This window comes from Protomyctophum parallelum (assembly GCF_964188405.1).
Source record: "Protomyctophum parallelum genome assembly, chromosome: 5".
Lineage (NCBI taxonomy): Eukaryota > Metazoa > Chordata > Actinopteri > Myctophiformes > Myctophidae > Protomyctophum > Protomyctophum parallelum.
In genome coordinates, this window is record NC_139702.1 from 46813473 (window position 1) to 46837006 (window position 23534).

Consider the following 23534-nt stretch of genomic DNA (forward strand, 5'->3'; position numbering starts at 1 on the left):
GGTTTCACCATTGGGGTTTCACAATATAACCCCCGGATGCACATGTAAGCTCCCCGCTTCATTCACAAATCGTCACAAAAGAAAACAAACACTTTTTTAAAGGAGTCTTTAGTCAGTATACATACAATACAAAACAAGATAAGAAGACAAACAAGTTAGTAATAGCCTACAACAATACAACGATCAGAGCCAGGGGGGATTACTAACAGAAAACATTAAAGAGTGAACACAAAGCAAGAAAACACTACTAAACGCCGGTTGGAGTTGGAGACAGTACCGTAATCCGAGTTAATCATCCTTGCTTTGCGTGTTTTGTAACTATCCCTCTATCTTCATTATTTGTATGACAACTGCGATTTGATTTGAAAGCGTCGGTCCAAAATGTCGGGAACACAACATCTTAGATTATTTATCGAGGAACGACTCACAGCTGCTGCTTTGGAGATCTTTGGTGTTCTTGAGAAAACCATCAGTGAATATGAAGAGCAAGTTGTTCAGTCCAAGAGGGAGGTGGACCAGCTGAAACAAGACATACGACACCTGAACACAGTAAAACCTCACATGCAGCTGTGCACTACAGGTACGATTATTGTCTCCACCGTAGAGAGTATGTTTTGCACTCCGTGTGTGAGTCCGTCCGTCTGTTACCAGCTAATCTTCGGCACCGTTAACCGGTCGATGCAAAATTTTGCACACACTGGATGCCAACGATGAACCTCTGCCCCAAAAATTCCAGAACGGCCTGTTATAGCGCCACCAGGAGGCCGACTTTTGAAAAACACTTTTTATATAGGCCTATTACTCCTCCAGTAACTGTCTAGTCGTGTTCGAGATGGATCTGTCCGGTATTTCATATTCCATCCGAATTGGCCAAAATTGGCTTTCAAATTTTGCAGGATTGGCCTGTTTTTGGGAGATATATATGGGGCATGGGGGCCCGTTTTCTGGGGACATACAAGTTGTAACACTGTGCGTCATACTCAGTTATTAGATCCTTTTTGGGAGTCCACAAATGACTCTAGTGTTGGGGATATGGGATGGGAACCTCCAGGCATCAGACACAAATGTCAAATGGTCCGGCTATGGGATAGGCTTGTGAAGATGTCTGACCAGAGACTCACACAAAACATATTTTTAAATGGGATTTTAGAGGTTTGTTTCCTTGAATTTGCTCTTCCGGTAGGGTGCTTAACTGCTTATTGCACTAACACACATTCTGAATGGTAACAAGAAGACTCGCCACATTTACCCTTTTTGGCGAGTTATCTTGAGAAGTAAACCCGCCAGAATGTGACGAAGCGTTTGCTTCACTTTTCGGGGCACTTTCAGGGGACCGTACCCAAGTTCCCTCAGTTCTATGTTCCCTCAGGCCTATGTTCCCTCAGCCCTATATGTTCCCTCAGCCCTATGTTCCCTCATTCCAAAACAGACAGACAGACAGGTGGGGGGGGGGGGGGGGGCTGTAAGGCATCAATTATACTATAATAATGCTACCCATACAGTAGTTCACCCTGCAGCAACAGAACACATTACAGATATCAAGTTACAGCAATGACACTACTGCATGGGGTCTAGTCTATCTACTTTGTTATAGCAAATGCTCCACAACAACACAGTGAAACAGTGAACAGTGAAACATTCCTATAAATCCTGACATGCCTTCATGAATCACTCATGTACTTAATTATCTGTTTTGAATCTCAGGTATGTTTCCATTGCATAGTTGTCTCATCAACCTAGAGTACACACCTTAATGAACTGACACCAACTATTTAAGCTACGTTGACAAACAAAACTAGTTTAGCCTGTAGAACTTCCTGTCTCCTCATGTCCCCAAGTAACAATGTCCTCTGAAAGGCCATCTGCAATAATTCACCATTCACCTTTGCAGCTAAGGGTCCCTTTCTCGGACTGCAACTGTACTTACTGTATAAGACCCATTTATTGAAATCCCAAACATGGAATATACTTGGACCATGCATTATGCCACATATAATGCCTGTCTCAGGACGGCCACCTGCCAGTATACAGTGGATAACTTCCCAGTCTTGCTCGGTAAGTTAGTTGGGTAACTATATATCTAACTACTTTAACCCTGACATCCTGATTTTGGGCATGTCATTATAGGCTAAGAAGAAAGGACAATTGCTGATCTACAAGGTCACAACATGCCATAATGTGTTGTAGCTTTTCCCCAAAAATAAGTTTTGATAAGTGACTTATTTTAAAATGTGTAGCACAGTGGAATAGAGTAGACAATATATTCTGTTCTCAGAGCCTGCATCTCCGCATGCTGGGGGTGGCTGATCTACAAGCTCACAACGTGTCCGCACGCGACGCGTTGTGAGCTTGTATATCAGCTATTTTCATCACGGAACACATTGTACGGCGAAGAATAAAGATGTCTTTTGTTGGCCGTTCGTGGCGATATTATGGACACGTACCTCCTCGACTCGATAATAACCAACTAAGCTATTGGAAGCTATTTTTCGTGGCACATTATGTTTAATCAAACAAGTGTTTTTTAGGAGTTGGGACAGTGTCTGTCAGCGTGCATGATCATCATGCAGTAGCTAGATGCGCGCTCCAGTGGCGAGATGTCTTCCCCTTTTGGCGAATCTTCTTCACTTTCCGGGTCGAGTTCTCAGAGAGAACTCGACCCGGAAAGTGAAGAAGATTCACCAAAAGGGGAAGAAATCTCGCCAAAGCTGAAGAAGACTCGCCGGGTCGAGTCCTCTCGTATTCTTCTGAATGCCCCTGCTGACCTTAGTAAGTATACTCTAAGCTGCCGACAGATTCAGTAGCGCAGCTTGGAATCTGTTCTTGAGAGATTAGGTAAACCCTACTGGAAACTTCTTCAGTACTGTATATATTTATTGATTTGACCATACAATGAATTGGATGTTGTTCCATAGTTTCAAGTAATTGTTTGCTCTCTCTGTCAGATTCCCAGCCAGTCTCTGGGGAGCTGCTTCCTTTACAACACCTGAACCCTAGCCAGGAGCTGATGTCCAGTCAGGAGGATAAGGCCGTTCAACATCAGTCTCCACAAGTTAAAGAGGAACAGGTGGACCTCAGCAACATTCCAGACTGTGAGGCCAGTATTTACAACAGTGGGACAAATGGATTTGTCACATCAGAAAACACAAGTGACAGTCAACTGGTCCCTCCTTATACCAATAATACTGTTCAACAGTGTCCTCAAGTAAAAGAGGAACAGGTGGATCTCAGCATCATTCCAGACTCTGAGACCAGTATTTCCAACATTGTGACAAATGGATTTGTTACGTCAGAAAGCACCAGTGACAGTCAGCTGATCCCTTGTTCTACCACAGAAACTGCAACCACAAGCCACAATGTCGCAAAGAGTGACGGATCGGACTTGACATTCGGCCAGAGAAACGTTGATATGTACTGTATGGAGCAAAAGATTTGCCGTTTTTGCAGAAAGCAGTTCCGGTCAGATTCACACCTGGTAAAGCACGTGACGGAGAGTCATATAGGACAGAGAGCCTTCAAATGTCCCGAATGTCACAAGCAGTTCGCTCGTAAAGACAAGTTTTCTATTCATTACAGAATTCACACTGGTGAAAAACGTTACTCGTGCCCTGTCTGTGGGAGATCGTTTACTCATGGCTCAGCCGTCAAAGTTCACATGGCAATTCACACCGGTGTCAGACCTCACTCTTGCCCTGTCTGTGAGAAGTCGTTTACTCGGCGATCATACCTTAACACTCATATGAGAATTGCACACAGGTGAGGAACCTTATTTTTCGCAAACAAATGTGGCAAAATGGTTGCCCACAGATATCTCTATAATGTCTGAAATGTATCTGCAGTATTGTTCAATATGGACAAAATCTAATTTAATGATATTTTTCTCAATATCAAGTTCAGAAAAGTTCATCACTTTACTGTGATGCAACCTTTAAAACCTGGAAAAGACAACATTTATGTAAGTAAGTAAATACATTTTATAGCACAGAGAGATCTCACAAAGTGCTTTAAATACAGTGAGAGCAAAACGGGGTAAAACGGAAATAATACTGTACAATTCAACCCAACAAAACAATAATACACACATCTAAAAAATAAATAAAAATTAAGATAAGATATGCCATATCTTATTATGATACTGAACACCCCAGAGTATATAGTCTCGTAGCCCTCCAAGCAGAACCCAATGGTACTGAGGTTTCTGACATTTTTTAGACCCAGACCATGGGGTCCTGTTCCAGCAGTACCCTGCCACCTGGTACGCGGACATAAATAAAACATAAACGCCGTGTTTACGGCCTGTCTGCGCTCTTTGACGACTTTTTTTTCCGTGTGAGGGCTTCTGAATCTGTGAAGTATAAGTACCTATACATACCGCTGCGAATATCTCCTGTGGCGCGGAAGCCGTTAAGTAGTTTTTACGCCGTTTTTATATTGTTTGACCGATTTGGTCGCTTTGATTCTTCTCTTCCTTCCTTGTTTATTGACACCTCATTGTACCGCCTATCTGGCTAGCTAGTGGCACTATAGCTATGACAGAGCAGATCAGAGGCAGGGACGTAGCGGCACAAGCCAACCGCACACCGGGAGGCAGTACAATAAACGGTAAACAAACAAGAAGAAATAAAGCGACCAAATCGGTCAAACAAAGTTTAAAAATACTTAACGGCTTCCGCGCCACAGGAGATATTCGCAGCGGTTTGTATAGGTACTTATAGTTCACGAATTCAGAATAACTCAAACTAAAAAAGGCCGTCAAACGCCGCAGATACGATGTTAGCGAGCATATTTATGTCCGCGTTCCAAAATTCCCATACGAAAATATAAATATGGACAGGGACCCTACACAAAGCGACATCCAAATTTCAGAAAAGCTTTATGGAGGGTTCCGAGAGGGGCTAATAGTCTCGCATCACAGTAAAAGTCTCTTTGCTGCATAACTGGTCAGTCAGTGGCAAAAGTAATTCACACTGGGACAAACTTGAGGGAAACTGTATGGTAGTAGTAGGCCTACGAGTACTTACTACAGTGTAATTTGTCTTTTGTTGAACATGTATTGTTCAAGCTGTCCTTGAGAACACATGAATCAGAATTCAACAATTGTATTGTCACATCACAGGTGAAATTTGTCTTTGTGCAAGCTCTATCTTTTTTATTTCCTTAAAAAAGAAAGGGAAGAAGAAGGGGGAAGGGGGTCCAGGGAAAGAGAGCCAGACACTGCCAGTGTAGAAAAGAGGCTAAAAATAACATGACGATGTTCTGGAGCCTTTTTTTTCAGTAGTAAAATGTGTGATCCTTTCAAGTATTTCTCTTCAGTTAATGAGAGCTACATGAAGTGAGAAATAAATATGAGTGTATTAGTATATAATTGGGTTGTCAAGAGTTGTGGTGGGATGAAGCATGATTGGCTAAAGTCACACAGCACACATTGATTGTCTGTAAATGTTTCGATGAATTTACTACAAATTGAACTGTACTTTCCTGTGCTTCTTATTTCAAATAAAGTATTCAATCAATCAAGCAATCAATCAGTAGCTAACAGACAGGGCAGAATGATACATGACCTCAAATTAGATTGTGTGTGTAATACACTGACAGAGTCCACTATAAACTTACACTGTTTGCATTTCCCTTTTGTGATCACCAAAAGGATCATTTTGTGTTTTCAACTTGTTATACAATATGAAATAAAGGTTTCTGTAATTGCAAATGTATTTCTCCAGTCTGGTGGAAACTTGCACTTTTGTGCAAAACGAATCACCCAGGCCAGCAAATGTAGCAGATAGATGTGATGGTGTCCATTGTCCACTCCACAGAGTCCACACACACCTCCTGTAACTGTTACTAGCCAGGCCAGTATGATGGGGTAATATAAAAAATATCACAATCATCTTGGCCAGCAGATGGCAATAGAGGTATGGTTTCACCATCTGGGGTTCACATAACCCCCGGATACACATGTACGTTTCCGCTTCATTCACCAAATCGTCAAAAGAAAACAAAACGCCGGTTCGAGTTGGAAACAGTACCGTAATCCGAGTTAATCATCCTTGCGTTGCGTGTTTTGTAAATATCCCTCTATCTTCATTATTTGTACTTTTTTTGACCTGTCACTTGTGTACAACTGCGATTTTATTTGAAAGCGGTCGGTCCAAAATGTCGGGAACACAACATCTTAGATTGTTTATCGAGGAACGACTCACAGCTGCTGCTTTGGAGATCTTTGGTGTTCTTGAGAAAACCATCAGTGAATATGAAGAGCAAGTTGTTCATTCCAAGAGGGAGGTGGACCAGCTGAAACAAGACATACGACACCTGAACACAGTAAAACCTCACATGCAGCTGTGCACTACAGGTACGATTATTCATCCTGTTGAGGTCAATGAATAACAAGAGTTGGTAGTGAACTCATGGGAGTGTTGCAACTCCCCTCTCTCCCTGCTGCCTCTCTCTGTAATTAGCACTAGCAACAGTGCAACACTATCTCTCTCTGTTTCTGGCACAACAGCACCACTTTTGCCCCTACTGGTACTCATAGTCATAGGTTAACAGCACGGACATTGCTGTCCTTTAAAGTGGTTGCACCACTAAAAAAAACAGTCATAAAGCAACCATCTTTGGTGTGATCATATATATTTTTAGTATGTTACGCCCTTGACATGTAGACATAAAGTAGTCTAAAGACAACTTACACACTTACAAAATAATTAAAAAACCCCACTTGATTTGCTAGTTGAAAAAAAAGGCTGTGAAAATAAATCTTATTTTTTTTAAACTAATAATATACACACTTTAGGCATTTTGCAATCCAGAGAGATTTACAGTAAGCAAGAATATAAATAAATGCATTTTATTTTAGTAGTCTGCATCTGCACACAGAATCACAACTTTAACTGAATCAGGCCTATGTCCTTAGATAGCATTTCTGTTGGATTATATAGCATTTGATACAGACTTATAGCATGTTATGTAGACAGCACTGTAATTGTATTGTATGTAGTCATAGCACGCCATAGTACACATATATAGCATAGTAGTAAAGATGTATAGTTTATATGTATAGAGTATGTATAGTTTCACTATATAAATATTCCACTGTTACTTTCTTAGCTTACGCATGTTTCATGATAAATGCTTTTTATGTGATGTATTCCCATGCTTTGTTCTTGCTTAAATGTAAGTCGCTCTGGATTAAGAGCGTCTGCTAAATGCCTAAATTGTAAATTGTAAATTGTCCGGTGTCTGACTATGCTTCTGGTGTTTGGTGGTTCTGGGAGTATACAAGTTGTAACACTGCGTCATAGAGCTATTAGATCCTTTTTCGGAGTCCACAAATTGACAATTGGATATTGGCCATAGTTTCAAGTAATTGTTTGCTCTCTCTGTCAGATTCCCAGCCAGTCTCTGAGGAGCTGCTTCCTTTACGACACCTGCACCCTAGCCAGGAGCTGATGTCCAGTCAGGAGGATACGGCCACTCAACATCAGTCTCCACAAGTTAAAGAGGAACTGGTGGACCTCAGCAACATTCCAGACTGTGAGGCCAGTATTTACAACAGTGGGACAAATGGATTTGTCACATCAGAAAACACAAGTGACAGTCAACTGGTCCCTCCTTATACCAATAATACTGTTCAACAGTGTCCTCAAGTAAAAGAGGAACAGGTGGACCTCGGCATCATTCCAGACTCTGAGACCAGTATTTACAACATTGTGACAAGTGGATTTGTTACGTCAGAAAGCACCAGGGACAGTCAGCTGATCCCTTGTTATACCACAGAAACTGCAACCACAAGCCACAATGTCGCAATCGGATGTAACGAGAGTGACGGATCAGACTTGACATTCGGCCAGAGAAACGTTGATATGTACTCTATGGAGCAAAAGATTTGCCGTTTTTGCAGAAAGCAGTTCCGGTCATACTCACACCTGGTAAAGCACGTGGAGGAGAGTCATAAAGGACAGAGAGCCTTCAAATGTCCCGAATGTCACAAGGAGTTCGCTCGTAGAGACAAGTTTTCTATTCATTACAGAATTCACACTGGTGAAAAACGTTACTCGTGCCCTGTCTGCGGGAGATCATTTACTCAACGTTCAAACTGTATCATTCACATGAGAACTCACACCGGTGTCAAACCTCACTCTTGTCCCGTCTGTAGGAAATTGTTTTCTCAGAGCTCAAGCCTCAACCTTCACATGAAAGTTCACACCGGCGTAAAACCACACTCTTGTCCGATCTGTGGTAAAACGTTTACTTCAAGCTCAGCCCTTAAAGTTCACGTGAGAATTCACACCGATGTCAGACCATACTCTTGCTACGTCTGCGGGAAAGTATTTAATCAGAATGCAAACCTTAAGGTTCACATGAGAACACATACAGGCAGAGGACCTGGCAAGGGGGAAGAAGTGGGGGAACAAGATTAGTGGGCGTTGCTAGGTGAGAAACCTTAATTTTGCAACAAATGTGGCTAAATGTGGTTACCCACAATCCTCTCAAAACTGGTGTAAATAATTACACTGGTACAAAGATGAGGATGCACAGTGTATGCCTGTCACGCAGTTAATTCAAGAACTTTGCATAATCATCAGAATTGGTTCTTTCAAACACATCCTGGTCCACTAATGTAATTTTTTTAACTAGAAAAGTTCTGTTGAAAACGTAAACGCTGGCAGGCTCTCATCTCATCTCTCACTTTGAATCACTGCAAACCATCTCACTGGATTAGATAAGTGTATAATTCACCCTACATTTGACGGTGCAGATTTTGATCTACTATGGTCACAACTCATGAGGTGCATGTGCCATCTGAGGCTGAGTCAACATGCTGTTTTGACTCTTTCTCTTGTCGTTCTCACTTTCCCTTTGGGACTGGAGGGGAGGCTTTAAAACCCTCAAGAAAGCACTGACTAGTACGGTAATTATATGTATAACACGTATTTATGTAATGGTTCACTGCAAAATTGTGGATTAAAAATCGAATAAAAAAAAAGTTTCCATGCATCTGTTGAAGAACATAACAAACGCGTAAATTGTAGATCTTCAATCTCACTATGTGTGAGTGATGTGATGCAGTGTGTGTGTGTGTGTGTGTGTGTGTGTGTGTGTGTGTGTGTGTGTGTGTGTGTGTGTGTGTGTGTGTGTGTGTGTGTGTGTGTGTGTGTGTGTGTGTGTGTGTGTGTGTGTGTGTGTGTGTGTGTGTGTGTGTGTGTGTGTGTGTGTGTGTGTGTGGCTTGTTTTGTCCATAAAACGTTAGCTTTTTTTTTTTTTGGATTATTGGTCATTGTCAGTCATATCTGCCTTTTGTTTACAAATCTGAAAGTTAAACAGAAATGTAATTTTATTACGATATATCTTGGCCATTTGAAAATGGCCAATCTACAAGCTCACAATGTGTCTCAATGTGACACATTGTGAGCTTGTAGATCTGCTATTTTCAAAGGATTTTTATACATTTTGAAAACTTGAAATGGGACTTTCTGCATAATTAGTACTTTTACTTTTGGTACTTTATGTTTAAGTACATTTTTTATGCCAGTGCTTTTACTCAAATAAATTTTGAATACTGGACTTTTACTTGTAACAGAGTACTTCTACGTTGCTACATTGATTGACTGCAACTTTTCAACTCGGCTGTAATTTCATATTCTGTTAGTTAATGAACTGGAGAGACACTAAAGTAAAGTACTACTAAAGTATATCAGAATAGAGTGCTTTGTTGCTCTAACAACAAACTTGAGTAACTTTGATTTAACCTAAACATCTATCACTTACCCTACCTTAATATTGTAACAAAATATTGTTTTTAAAACGGCTATAGCCTACAGAAATGTGATGAATTTGTGAATTTTGGGTTTAATCTCTTTCATGTTTCAATGTGTATGTGAAATAAAGATTTCAGTTTTTAACAATGTGCAGTATTTCTAATATCCAGCAGATGGCAATAGCGGTAAGAACCCATGCATGACATGTCAGGAAGCAGGAACGGTAATAAGTTAACAACAGACCATCGCAACAGACCCGTATCATTATTTGTATTAACCCTGGTCCCACCGGCCAGTAGGACTACATTTTTCAGTTCCCCCCCCCCCCCCATTTTGTCATAATTTGTGTACAACCGTGATTTGATTTGAGAGTAGTCTATACCGGTCCAAAATGTCAGAAAGACAACAGACCATTAGATTGTTTATCCAGGAGCGTCTGACAGCGGCTGCTGTGGAGATCTTTGGTGTTCTTGAGAAAACCATCAGTGAATATGAAGAGCAAGTTGTTCAGTCCAAGAGGGAGGTGGACCAGCTGAAACAAGACATACGACACCTGAACACATTAAAACCTCACATGCCTCGCATACGTATTGGTACGTTTAATTTGTACTATGTAACTAATGAAAGTGTGATTGAAATGTTTAGTTTATATTCTTTCTCATTAAAACTGCCACTTATTGGTCCATATTTAAGCAAGGTCTACAGATCGTATTTGAATAGTTTTGAATACTTTAAAGCTTGCATTTATTGGATAAATCCTTTTTAGCAAGCAGACCATAATTGTAGGGCTACTGTACTTTTGTTTTTGTGCTTAGGAGTGTTATAAGCATAATAGCCATACTGTCGTAATGTTTTACATAAATGTAAAATGCCAGTGGTGGTCATCTAATATTGTCCAGAATTTCAATTAGGCCTACTTCATAGTCAGTAATTGGTTGCCATTGGCTCTTCTGTCAGCTTCCCAGCCAGTCTCTGAGGAGCTGCTTCCTTTACAACACCTGAACCCTAGACAGGAGCTGATGAACAGTCAGGAGGATGAAGCCGCTCAACATCAGTCTCCACAAGTTAAAGAGGAGCAGGTGGACCTCTGCGTTGAATTACAAACTACAAGTGACAGTCAGCTGATCCCTTCGTATACCTATGAAACTGTTCAACAGTGTCCACAAGTAAAAGAGGAACAGGTTGACCTCTCCATCATTCCATACTCTGAGACCAGTATTTTCAACAGATTTGTTACATTAGAAACTACCAGCAGTGACAGGCATCTGATCCCTACTTATAGCACAGTAACTTTTGAACATTCCAGACGAGCAGAAGAGGAACAGATGGACCTCGGCATCATTCCAGACTCTGAGACCAGTATTTCCAACATTGCGACAAATGGATTTGTTCAATCAGAAAGCACTAGTGACAGTCAACTATTCCCTTCTCGTGGCACAGAAACTGTGATCACAAACCACAATGTCGCAAACAATTCTTACAAGAGTGAAGGGTCGGCCATGGTGTTCAGTCAGAGTGCCGATGTTTACTGTATAGTGCAAAAGATCTGCTGTTTTTGCAGAAAGCAGTTACACTCATACGCAGAATTGATGAAGCACGTGGAGGAGAGTCACACGGTACATAAAGCCTTCAAATGCCCCGACTGTGACAGAGAGTTTGCTCGTAGAGACACCTGGGAGGATCACTGTAGAATTCACACGGGAGTCAAACCTCACTCTTGCCCTGTCTGTGGGAAACTGTTTACTCAACACTCGTGCCTTGAAGTTCACATGAGAATAATTCACACAGGTGAGAAGCCTTATTTCTGCAACAAGTGTGGCAAAATGGTTACTTACACCGCAATCATCTGAAAATGTGTCAAATGCTCCATGCCTCAAAGTGGACCAAATCTAATATATATTTTTGACCAAATATCTCTATTTATTTGTGCTAGGGTTGTCCTGATCGGATCGGGTGATTGGAAATCGGGCCGATGATGTCATTTTCAAATGATTGGAATCGAATTGGGAGCCAAAAAGCGTGATCGGGACATCCCTAGTATCAATATTATAATTGGTGCTTTAACAAAAGAAATTACACAATGAGATTTCTTTATAAATATTCAGACTTAACGTCTATCTATTTTAAGTGGGTAAAAGACTAATAGAACAGCCACAACTTCTAAAAATCTGACGTTAATCGGTATCGTTATCGATTAAAAAACAAAAAAAACAGTCCCTAATAATGACATTTACATTTATTGTGCATTTGTCCACTGGACATGAGTTGTACGTGGACTGCTTTTTTCTTAAAAAAATAAATAAAACCTAAATGCATACTTTAAAAGTATAATACCTAAACAACAGATTATCTAATGCCTGATTTGAAATATCTATAGATTTAAAGTTTATCGCTAATCCTAACATGGAATCTTCGCCCCATCCTTAATTATATGTATATTGTCTCGTCTATGTCAGGTGGACAGAGACATATTATGACGAAAACTGTTACTTTTCAGAATTCAAATTCAAAAACGGCAAAACTAGTAGATCTACAAGCTCATAGTCAGTAATTGTTTGCTCTCTCTCTCTCTCTGTCAGATTCCCAGCCAGTCTCTGAGGAGCTGCTTCCTTTACAACATCTGAACCCTAGACAGGAGCTGATGTCCAGTCAGGAGGATAAGGCCGTTCAACATCAGTCTCCACAAGTTAAAGATGAACAGGTGGACCCCAGCATCATTCCAGACTGTGAGACCAGTATTTCCAACATTGCGACAAATGGATTTGTTCAATCAGAAAGCACTAGTGACATCGTTAAGGGCAGGCAATGAGGAGATACGGTGGTGTTTCTGACAGAATGCCAGACATTGTTTAAATTCTAGTATGATATTGTCTTGTATCTGTCTGGTGGACAGAGACATATTATGACCTTTTGGTCTGTTACTTTTCAGGATTCAAATTCAAAAACAGCAAAAGTAGCAGATCTACAAGCTCATAATTGTTTGCTCTCTCTCCCTCTCTCTCTCTCTCTCCCTCTCTGTCAGATTCCCAGCCAGTCTCTGAGGAGCTGCTTCCTTACCAACATCTGAACCCCAGACAGGAGCTGATGTCCAGTCAGAAGGATGAGGCCTTCTCAACAAGTTAAAGATCACCAAGTGGTAGTATTTACAACTGTGGGATAAATGGATTTGGTACGTCCGAAAGCACCAGTGACAGTCAGCCAATCCATTATTATACCACAGAAGCTGTAATCACAAGCGACAACGTCGCAGAAGAATATGATGAGTGTGACGGATCGGGCTTGGCTTTCAGCCAAACACATGAAAGACACTCACACAGGACATAAAGCCTTCAAATGTCCCAAATATGTCAGAGACTACAATCGTAGGGACAAGTTGGCTATTCACTATAGAGTTCACACTGGCGTCAAACCTCACTCTTGTCCTGTCTGCGGGAAATCCTTTACTCAACGCTCATGCCTTACAGTTCACATGAGAATCCACACAGGTGAGAAACCGTATTTTTGCAACACATGTGGCAAAATGGTTGCCGAACAGCTATCATCTCAAAAGGTGTCAAATGTAGGGCTGGACTAAATTGTATCTATTGTTTTGGATCAAATACCTCTATTTTGTTGGTGCTTCAACAAAATATTTACACAATGAGACAGAAAATGCTGTACTATACATTCTTATAGAAATTATTTATCTGTTTGATAGCACTACATTAAATTGATTGAAAAGCTTGCATAATTATTTTGTTCCCTTTGTTTTGTGTCAATAATCAAGAGGGTTTATTTGTCACGCATACAAGTACACAAGCAGTGACAGATTGGTTGCGGCATGTTCCACAAGACTTATACAATATACAATTTAATAACGGAGACAATGCTGGAAAATATAAGAACAGGAAAGAACAAATCATAACCTGAAGGAGAAACAAAAATCCCTTGGGGGATTTGCAACACATTAAGTATCAGATTTATAGAATATATATAGGCCTACAGTTATTTCTGCACATTAGTTCAAGTAACATTGAGCACAATAAGCATGCTTATTTACAGATTAATGCCGTTTGTTTACATTATCACTCCACACTAGCTGACATGGAAAGTAAGTAGAATGGACCTTTTGTGATGCACCTTCAAAAAGCTAAGAAGGCACACTGCAGTGGGTCCCCAGCTAAATTATAGGAATTATAGATAGATCTTTATTGTCATTGTAACAAGTACAACTAAATTAAAATTGTAGGAACCAAATACTTGTCTGTAACTCAGAGAGTTACAGACAATCTGTAACTCAGAGAGTTACAGACAACCTGTAACTCAGAGAGTTACAGACAACCGCAAGGGTTATGTTAAGAGCATTCATGGTTTAATATAACCGAGGGTCCTTAAAATTAATTGTGGGAACCACTGCAATAGAGGATTTGTCACTGACAGAACCGCCGTTGGTTTCAGAAAATGTGCTGCTGAATGGTCCAGCGATTTGTGAGATTAGCTCAGTCTGGAAACACACACACACACACACCATGGGGTTTACTGTCTTTAATAAAATCATCATTCACCATCCTGTTCTAATTAAGTATTGATGAAGACTATCAGTACTTAAAGGTATATTCAGTGATTTCACTTAATTCAAATATCACTTATTTCTTTGCTTTGTTGTGATAATCCTCTCTACTATAGAGTGTGCTGACCATTATAAGGAGTTCCTCCCTGTCCCCAGTTAACCCCTGGGGGTCAAAAAACCTTAGGTTTCGTTTTTGGCTCTCTATCCTGATTGGATGAAAGGCTTAGGTCCCAGCCAAAAACGAAACCCAAGGATTTTTTAGTGAAATCACTGAATATACCTTTAATTTTAAAAAGGATGATGATGATGACCCATGATGATTATTTGTTATTTTGTAGTTGGACACTTGGTGGCAGGCTTTAGACAGCACTGGGTATGTATGGGCTATGGGTCACAGGTGCAGTAATTGCCTGGTGGAACACAAGTGTAGTAGGGAGCCAAACCTTACCAGAAGCAGACAGAGACATAACCACAAAATAACAGAGAATCACAGTGGAATTATGACTGGTATGTTCATCATAACTGCAACTTCAATAAAAAGGATCACCCCTTTATACCCTACCTGGAAAACAGGACATTGGAAGGTGGAAATTGAGGGAATTGCTGTTGGAAATGGATCTCAGCTTTTGTCTGAGGTAAGAACTAAGAAGGACTCCCAAGGGGGGGGAAAGTTGGGTAACCACTGCAATAGCAGACAGGATGATCCTGAGCTGAGTATAATATGGATGCAACGCATTGTGAGCTTTTAGATTGGCTATTTTCACTATTCATTGTTGGACAAAGATGAGGCTTAAGTGTTTACTGTAGCAATATTGTTGCACAGGTCACTAAACCATCCAGGACACTGAGGATTGCCATTCCTCAGTTAAGACAGTAGGGGGGGCTAAAGCATCAGATCTCCACATACTGTGTAGGCTACAGTAAGACATCTTGTCAGATTTGGTGAGAGATGAGGAAAGAGTGCATAATTTGTAGATCTGCTTTTTTGTGCTATTTGTTAAGCTATTTTTTAACATTTTAATAAAGTGATTCAGCCGGTCTCGCTCTAGCGCCACGCCATCCAGGTGGGCAGTTGTCTGGGTAGCCACTCATCCAGGTGGCCAGTCGTGGCTGTCGGACTCTTAGTACGTCGGACAATTGGCTGTTGGACTGTTAGTACACATGTGGGACTATTGGCATGTGGGACTATTTGGGTGCCGTACTGGCCATGTCTCGCGACCCCCGCCCCCCCTCCCAGTCCCCACCCCCAATACAAACTGACTGCAAAAATAACCTTAAAGGACAACTTTAGTTTTTTTCAACCAAGATTCATGTTTTAGTTTGTTATTAGATAAACTAAAAGATGAGTGTTAATCTTTTTTCATTTGCTGCTTTCTTTCGTTTTAGGGATTTTAGCTGTTTTTGACAGGGGGGCGGGGGCATTTGAGCATGGGGTTAAATATGCATTTTTTAACACAATTTTATGGTGATTTATTTTTTTATGGTTTACTGTAGTCCTAATAAACGCCAGGAAATTACATCTGGCCACAGAAGATCACATGATCTACTGAATGTGAAGGTAGCCTACTGGGGGAAGGCTTATACTGTGTGTATAGGCTCAATATGTCAGTTTGTCACATTCAGTAGATCCCGTGATCTTTTGTGGCCAGATGTAATTTCTTGGCGTTTATTAGGACTATAGTAGGCTAAACCATAAAAAATAAATCACCATAACATTGTGTTAAAAAATACATATTTAGCCCCATGCTCGAATGCCCCCGCCCCCCTGTCAAAAACTGCTAAAAACCCTAAAACAGCAAATGAAAGAAAATGAACACTCACCTTTTAGTTTCTCTAATAACAACCTAAAACATGAACCTTGGTTGAAAAAAACTAAAGTTGTCCTTTAATAATAGAGAAAATATATATCATAAATTAATTCTGAAACCAGATATAATCATTAAGGAAAGTTGTATGTAAACTCTTCATTTCCATTTTCCAGCTATTCAGTTTTTTTGTTTTGTTTTTTAATAATTCCCCCCCCCCCCCCCCCCCCGCGCAATGGATATTTTTTGTTAAGAGCACTTGTTAATTGTTATGACAAATCGTTTGCCAGCCAAGTCTATGGACTTTAAGACGTCATGTGGCCGATAAAAATACAGTGAACTCAGTGTGATTTTTGTTTTCTTTTTTCCTTTTATATCAACAAATATTATAACTTCTTTTAGGAAATAATCGTTCATTAATCGTAATAAAGTCAAAGTTTTAATTAATCATGATATTGATTTGTAGTCATATCGCCCAGCCCTAATGGATACTAGCCTATAACCCCACATGCAAGTTTATAATAGAACGTTGATGGACCCGCCCTGCTGCACACAAAAAAAAGGTCCATGACGTGTGAGAAAGTCTACGTGTCTAGACTCTAGACAGAATAGACCGTAGAAACGTAATTAGGTTTTAATCTATTGTTCACTTAATGAGAGCTGTCCCATGGGCACACTTTGTGACAGCCAGTCGGCTGGTCAGTAACCTTCGACAGTTATACAATTATGTAAAACAATTATAGTTTGATGTAACGACTCTCTTAATGATGAAGGCCTTGAACCATATGGATATGAACACAAACTTAAACGTACTCTGCAAGCAACAGCACAGTGCCATTCAATAGGAGAGAGAATGCCATTTATCAGCTTTTGTTCAGAAAGACTTTCAATTGCACTTCCTGCATCCATACAGGATGCAGGATCAGTTTATCCTGATTGGATCAAATTAGCCTGACCTGAAAATGTGTTTTCTGTTTACTAAAGGGTTGTCTCTCAAGACAGACTGTTGCGAACAACAGGGGAGGCGCTGTTTTCCCAAATATTTGACGATGGGATTCTCAGATTGACTAAAGGGTAGTAGAGACGGGGGACCAATGATTACTGTCAGATTTCTCAGTATTTAACACAAAATAATATTAATTACACCCTATGTAAAATAGGCGATATTACAAGCTCACAACATGTTGCAATGAAAACGGATTGCGACCTTAGATCGTCTATTTTCTCTGCGCAACACCGTCAGTCCGTCACACATGAGTATAAGACGTATAAAATAGGGCTTTTAAGTAGGCTATTAAAAAACAATGATAGATTTGACTCTGTGAATTACCCAGGATGCAAACCGTGAAGCAGTTTCCCCACCCTGTCGCACGCACACAAAGCTATACCGTAAGGTACTATGCGTCCGTCTGCAACAGGAAGTGCCATTCAATAGACTGAACATCGGAGCAATTCTCATGGGAACATACTACGTACATATTGTTGCTGTCGGGCAGAAACCTTTTATGTCCATATTTCAATTTTAATGTCACTTTTTTCGATAATTAAAAAGTTTTTAACCCAATGAGACCCATGAGGCCAATTCTACAAATGCCTTCTAAATCAGTAGTTCAAACACTTTCAAGATTATTCAAAAATATTCAAAGCATATGTACAAGCTTGTAGATCTGCTATTTTTGAATAGCCAACGTAAAAATGTAAAATGACTGTCCCGGTTTTCATTTAAAAAGCCGGTTTATAATCTCGCATGTCGCGATGCATTGTGAGCTTATAGATTGAACCACTGAAAAACCAGTAAAAACCTTTTTAAAAGTAAAATCTTAAATAATAACGTCATTGGACCCATTTGAACGCAGGTCCCCCCCCCCCCCCCTCCCCACCCCCACCCCTATTTCCTATAAAGTAACGGTTTTGTACATGCATGGTTACTCGACAGCAAGGCTATACTGTAGGCTAGCTCTAACAGTGATTGGAAGGCTGGCTGTAAACAATCACAAAGCGAGCATCTGGGAGTCAGGAACGCCTCACAGCAGCAGCAACAGTCACTTTTTGATTATTTTGAATAACTGTCATGTATAGAGCAGAAACAATTCTAAAGCCTACAGTATGTAGCCTATCTGTAGCTCTTCCACTTTAATCAATCCACACAGTCACAGAACAATGAAGGTGCCATGCAGGTTCCAGAAAGAACATTTCTGACCAATGTTTTTTAAAGAGACATTTATGTTAAGGTTTTATAAAGAACCGTTAACCACAAACTCTTTAACGACTGGTGTCTCTCAGGGGGTCTGTATACTCCGTTAGCTACTTTTTTCTCGTTACACCAAATACACTGTTATGGGGATCCGTTTGGACTAATTCATACCAAACAGGGTTTTTGACATTAAAAGAGTTGAGTACCACTGATGTTTGTGTTTGTAGCTCAGACACCACACAGTGCTACAAAGTGTACTATAACTAACTTGTAACATGTTTCAATTAATCATTCGATTAGTTATGTTCACATTAACCTTATGTATACAGTAGTTTACCTGATTTCCCTGCACATTACTAATGTTTGCCAAAAATAGCTGATCTACAAGCTCACAATGCCACATTAGGAGTAGGGCGTGTCGTGAGCTTGTACTGCAACATACTGTAGCACATGAGCATGACAGACATAACCTATAGTTTATAAATTAGGTTGGGCACTGGGCAGGTAACTCGCGATATGTTATGTATCCCGAGACACGAATCATGATACAAATCCTGTTTCTATAAGTTTGGCCATATGACACATGTAGCCAAAATGCCACAAGATAAGTCAAAGACATTTTCAAATGGGCTTTCAGAGTGCCAGGGATTAGCTTAGTTTCACTGACATTTTTCTACACAACATCTTTCAAATTGTATTCACTCCTAATCACAGATTGTAAAAAGACATTATTTACCCCATGAGCCCTAGCATCCCTATTCTCTGGCGAACATTCTGCATAAATAGCATGGTCTTACAAGCTGAGCTTGCAAATGGTAAATTGTGCATTTATATAGTGCCTTTTCAAGGCGCTTCACAATAATTGTGCATTATACATTCACCCACCTAAGGCGGAGAAAACCATGCAAGGCACCAACCTGCTCATCGGGAGCAATTAAGGGCTCGGCGTCTTGCTCAAGGACACATTTTGGGCACAGCCCTAACAGATCTGCTCTAATGCTGTATTGCCAAATGTCACCCCAGTATAGGTATACTACAGTACGGTTCATGTGTATATTTAGTAAACACAGGTGTCTGTGTGCTGGTGAGGTTCCATAGAATAGACCACTGGTTCTCAAACCTTTTCATGTCAAGGACCCCCACATTGATATATTTCACTGCAGACCCACCACCTGTAAAGGTTTTGTGCTTAAAATGATTGTGATGTATTATCACATTTTGCTGAGGACCCCCCCAGACCCTCTGAGGGTCCCTGGACCCACTTTGAGACCAACAGGGATAGAAATTACAGAAATTACAGCCTTCACAAATACTGCTTTAACACGGTCTTAAAGTGATTGTTCACAGACTAAGCCATACAAACAAAAATCGATCTCTATTAATGTTCATGTGTGGCCGTAATGTCTGTACAAAACCGAATGCAGTTTATACATTTCTCACAAATGATTAATCGTCGGCAAAGAATCTCTGCATGCCTTACATGCTTAAATTCAAGTGAACAAGGTTTTTCATTTGACTTGATGTCTTTTGTAAATTATCATTACATTTGTTTAGTAAATTATGATCCCATTAACTTTAAGATTAATGATAAAGTCGCATGCTCCTATGACTTCTACTGGTTCTCCCGAGTGAAGTCCTGCCCTCGCTGTGATTGCAGCCAATAGTCATTTCCGGTTTCTTTTCGGGACTGTAGGTCCAAAGATGCCGGATTTCTAATTCGCCCAAAAAAAGACGGTCTGTAGAAACCAATGGTGCTCCCTTCATCCATATCTTTTACAGTCTATAATCTAGACATTAGAATCCGTAAAGGCGATGGTCCTGACACTTGGCGTGGGCTGGCTGTCCACGCCACGCCTCCGGCCAAAGAATAAGGGCCGCTTGCACTTGCACTCGCACACGGACAGAAAGGCTGTGCGGTAGTTGTTGTTCATCCAGCCGTACAGGATGGGGTTGACGAAGGTGGAGCACATGGCCACCACGTGGAATGCCGTGAAGAGCAGCTTGAAGTCCTTCATGTCCAGCACGCTGTGGTCGATGTCCACCGCCAGCTGGAAAGCGTGGAACGGCAGCCAGCTGACGGCGAACACCACCACCACCGTCACTAGCATCTTGGTGGTCTTGGCCTTGCGGCGTTGGCGGTCGTGGTGGCCCGCTGCCACGGGGCTCACGTGGTTCCGCAGTTTGCTCCAGATACGCACGTAGGCCACGCAGTTGATGGCCAGCGGCAAGCCATACTGCAGCAGCAGCATGGAGATGCTGTAGATGGTGCCGTCCCGGCTGCTCCCCGGCCACTGCTCCGTGCACACCTGCCGCGAAGGAAGATTTGTGTTCATTTTTTTAATTAAATGGCAGTTGTACAATCGCACAGCTCGAAGCTCGTGATGCGACGCTTGTCGATCAGCTATTTTCAAAAGTTGTTTTATACATTTTAAAGATGGAGTGCCACAATTTTTGTATTTTGTATGTGTCTATGAGGTGACAGTACTTCATTAGACACCCTGGAGTCGTTTTTATGTGCAATGGTGTATTAACTTTGTATTTAGGGTTTCTTCCTGGAGGCTGAACCCTTGACAGTCAAATGGGCCAATGAAATAAACAGTAATATAGTGACGCCACACTATCAGCCCCTCCCTGTCAAGTATGGGTACTTTTGTGAGTACTTCTCCCATCACCTGAATGGACTCCTCTGGCGAGAGGTCGATGGTGGCGTACTCCCGGAAGATGGCGAGCGGGCTGGCCAGGATGGCGCTCACGGCCCAGGTGACGGCGATGACCGCCGCACACATGTCCTTGGACATCTTGGTCTCGAGGTGGTAGACGATACTCCGGTGACGATCCAGTGCGATGATGTTGAGCGTGATGGTGGACACATGCACCGCCAGGCCCTGGGCACACGGCAGCAGGAAGCACAGCGTCTGGCCGAACTTCCACTCGCCATAGAGTGTGTAGACCAGCGTGAAGGGCAGGCACAGCGTGTTCACCAGCAGGTCGGCCACGGCCAGGTTCACGATGAAGTAGTTGGTGACCGTCCGCAAGGTTTTAAACCTGTACACGCAAAAGGATGATTCAGACAGGCAGAACAGACGGATACAGAGATCTCCATATATGGGCACAAAAGTCACACAGACGGGCGGGCACAGGTCTAGTAATACTAAATACATATATATTGTTGTGGGGTGGGTGGTCTTTGAGGATTGGTCGAAATATGCTAGTGGTTTTCAAAGTGGCTTTGAAAGTGCATGGAGTCCAGGGTCCATCGTTGCGATTGGTGCGGGGTAATTAATCAGACCACCTGTCAATTGCTTCCCTGGTCAATTTGTGATTACTGTACGTTTGTGGTGATCAGAGGAAGTTTTGGTAAATTCAGTCCAGCGATCATACCGGGCCCGTCGCCCGGATTGAGAGACTGTCTGTGTGAAGCTTGTGGAAAAGTGGAGATATTGACACACATTTTCTGCCAGAACTTTCAAATGGATAATTATGAAACTATCTGACTCAAAGACTTTGAGCAGATTTATGCCGCCACGCATGTCCCGCTGCTACCCGTGAGTGGGGTGACCGATCAATAGATGTAGCCTATCTTTGTAACACATTAAATGCATGTATAAGATCACAGACAATCAGACATTAGGGCTAGTGTTTGGGATGGAACGGAATGGACGGACAAGATGGGAAAGCGCTATACAGTGAAGGATTGTGAGTGGCGTCCAATCATACATACTTTATTACCTGTACACCACATAGATCACCAGAGAATTTCCCGTGACACCGAACAGTATTATTGTGCTGTACGACAGAATCAGGATGGCTTGAACCCCGGCCAGTTTAGTGCTGTCCTCTAATTCCAGAATGCCAGATGGGATTATGGGTGAGCAGCAGTTGGATTTATCCAATATAGGATCCTCCATTTCAGTCACGTTCAGCAGCTGACTTGGAGTTTCCATCGGGGACGGTCCCCATAAGGGCCGATTCATACTCTTATTTAGTGCTGGAAAAAAGGCGGTTCGGGAAGGGTCCCCGAGAATGACGTCACATTGTAGTTTCTACAGAGCCGAATCACCTCTAAAATAGGAGTATTCATGAATCGGCCCTTGGTCTCACTGTCTGTAAAAAGAAAAAGGAGGGGGGGGGGGTCATGTCAAGCAGTGGATATGTATGATATGTATTTGGTCAAAGACCCCCATCTTAACACACATTATGCCATGCAGGGACCACAATAAGAGATTTGTTTAAAATGAATGTTACAAGCTCACTCGTGTTGTGAGCTTGTATAGGCTAGACAGGCTTTTGGATAGTTGCTGAATGAAACATAAAGTGTTAATACTGATTTTGCTATTAACTCATCTTGGAACCCCCCCATGGACCCCTGGAAGTCCCTGCACCCCACATTGAGAACCACTGTTATTGTTTCTCAACAAGAGGTCCACTGACCACTAGTGGTCCATGGCATAATTACAGTTGGTCTGTGGAAAAAAATACTTTTGAGGGGCGCTCTACATCCAGCTTTTAGTTACCGTCAACAAACTTTCCTATGGAGAATTGTATGTCATCATGATGATGTAAGATGATAAGAGAGCCCCTCACTTCACATGGGTGTGATTTTTTAAATAATATTTCGTATAAGTCTCAAATTAAGAATGAACTTGAATTCAAAAAAATAGTTACTTGCACTCAAATATAGCTGATCTACAAGCTCACAACAAAGTTTACATCTGGCTTTAAGATAATTCATGTTAAATATTGATACAAAATAAATAAATGAATAGGCCTGAGTAAAATCTTTGAGGATTGGTCAAAATATGCTAGTGTTCCAGAGCTCAAAAAAGGCTGGGAGACTTTTCCTTCTTTCCTGTCTTAATATCCTATAGGTCAGTGGCTCTCAAAGTGGGGTCCAGGGACCCTCAGGGGTCATTGAGGGGGTTCCCAATGAACCCTTAATTGGCTCCATATAACATAGAAGATGTAGGTCATTCAATCATTGTTAAGTAAGGTCGAATGGGCTGCTAAATTAAAGAGTCACTGACTAGCTTGGCATATTAAAAGACGGAGACAACCTCCTTTCAACCTTTCTCTATGCACATTCAAATGCAATTTACACATAATTCCTCTCTTTTTTGACAAACACTTGAGCATGATGTGCTGTCCAAGATTCAATATTTTAATCTCGATTAATCCATCTAGTTAATCACGTGATTAATGAGTTTGATATCTGTTCACAATGCACCTAT

General features: G+C 41.3%; 4 protein-coding genes across 4 annotated transcripts; 3 read left to right on the plus strand and 1 right to left on the minus strand.

Annotated features, from left to right (window-relative positions):
* Positions 1-136: 136 nt before the first annotated feature.
* On the plus strand, positions 137-9061 carry LOC310859392 (uncharacterized protein). The gene is made up of 3 exons (XM_083765916.1): positions 137-273; positions 6014-6352; positions 7387-9061. Exons 2-3 carry the CDS (start codon positions 6154-6156, stop codon positions 8418-8420), a joined length of 1233 nt encoding a protein of 410 aa, XP_083622042.1. The 5' UTR covers positions 137-273; positions 6014-6153; the 3' UTR covers positions 8421-9061.
* On the plus strand, positions 141-4156 carry LOC310859396 (uncharacterized protein). Its single transcript, XM_083765922.1, has 2 exons — positions 141-580; positions 2946-4156. Exons 1-2 carry the CDS (start codon positions 382-384, stop codon positions 3758-3760), a joined length of 1014 nt encoding a protein of 337 aa, XP_083622048.1. The 5' UTR covers positions 141-381; the 3' UTR covers positions 3761-4156.
* A 1046-nt stretch (positions 9062-10107) lies between the features above and the next one.
* Positions 10108-12881, plus strand: LOC310858398 (uncharacterized protein; the record flags this gene model as incomplete). Its single annotated transcript, XM_083764506.1, has 3 exons — positions 10108-10351; positions 10716-11546; positions 12781-12881. Exons 1-3 carry the CDS (start codon positions 10150-10152, stop codon positions 12879-12881), a joined length of 1134 nt encoding a protein of 377 aa, XP_083620632.1. The 5' UTR covers positions 10108-10149.
* A 7212-nt stretch (positions 12882-20093) lies between these two features.
* Positions 20094-22250, minus strand: npy2r (neuropeptide Y receptor Y2; the record flags this gene model as incomplete). Its single annotated transcript, XM_083764507.1, has 3 exons — positions 20094-20612; positions 20979-21351; positions 22036-22250. 3 exons carry the CDS (start codon positions 22248-22250, stop codon positions 20094-20096), a joined length of 1107 nt encoding a protein of 368 aa, XP_083620633.1.
* Positions 22251-23534: the final 1284 nt, after the last annotated feature.

Coding starts and splice junctions, on each gene's coding strand:
- LOC310859392 (XM_083765916.1), top strand. CDS start 6,154: ATGTCGGGAACACAACATCTTAGATTGTTTATCGAGGAACGACTCACA. Junction 6,353..7,386: donor CATGCAGCTGTGCACTACAG/GTACGATTATTC, acceptor TCTCTCTGTCAG/ATTCCCAGCCAGTCTCTGAG.
- LOC310859396 (XM_083765922.1), top strand. CDS start 382: ATGTCGGGAACACAACATCTTAGATTATTTATCGAGGAACGACTCACA. Junction 581..2,945: donor CATGCAGCTGTGCACTACAG/GTACGATTATTG, acceptor TCTCTCTGTCAG/ATTCCCAGCCAGTCTCTGGG.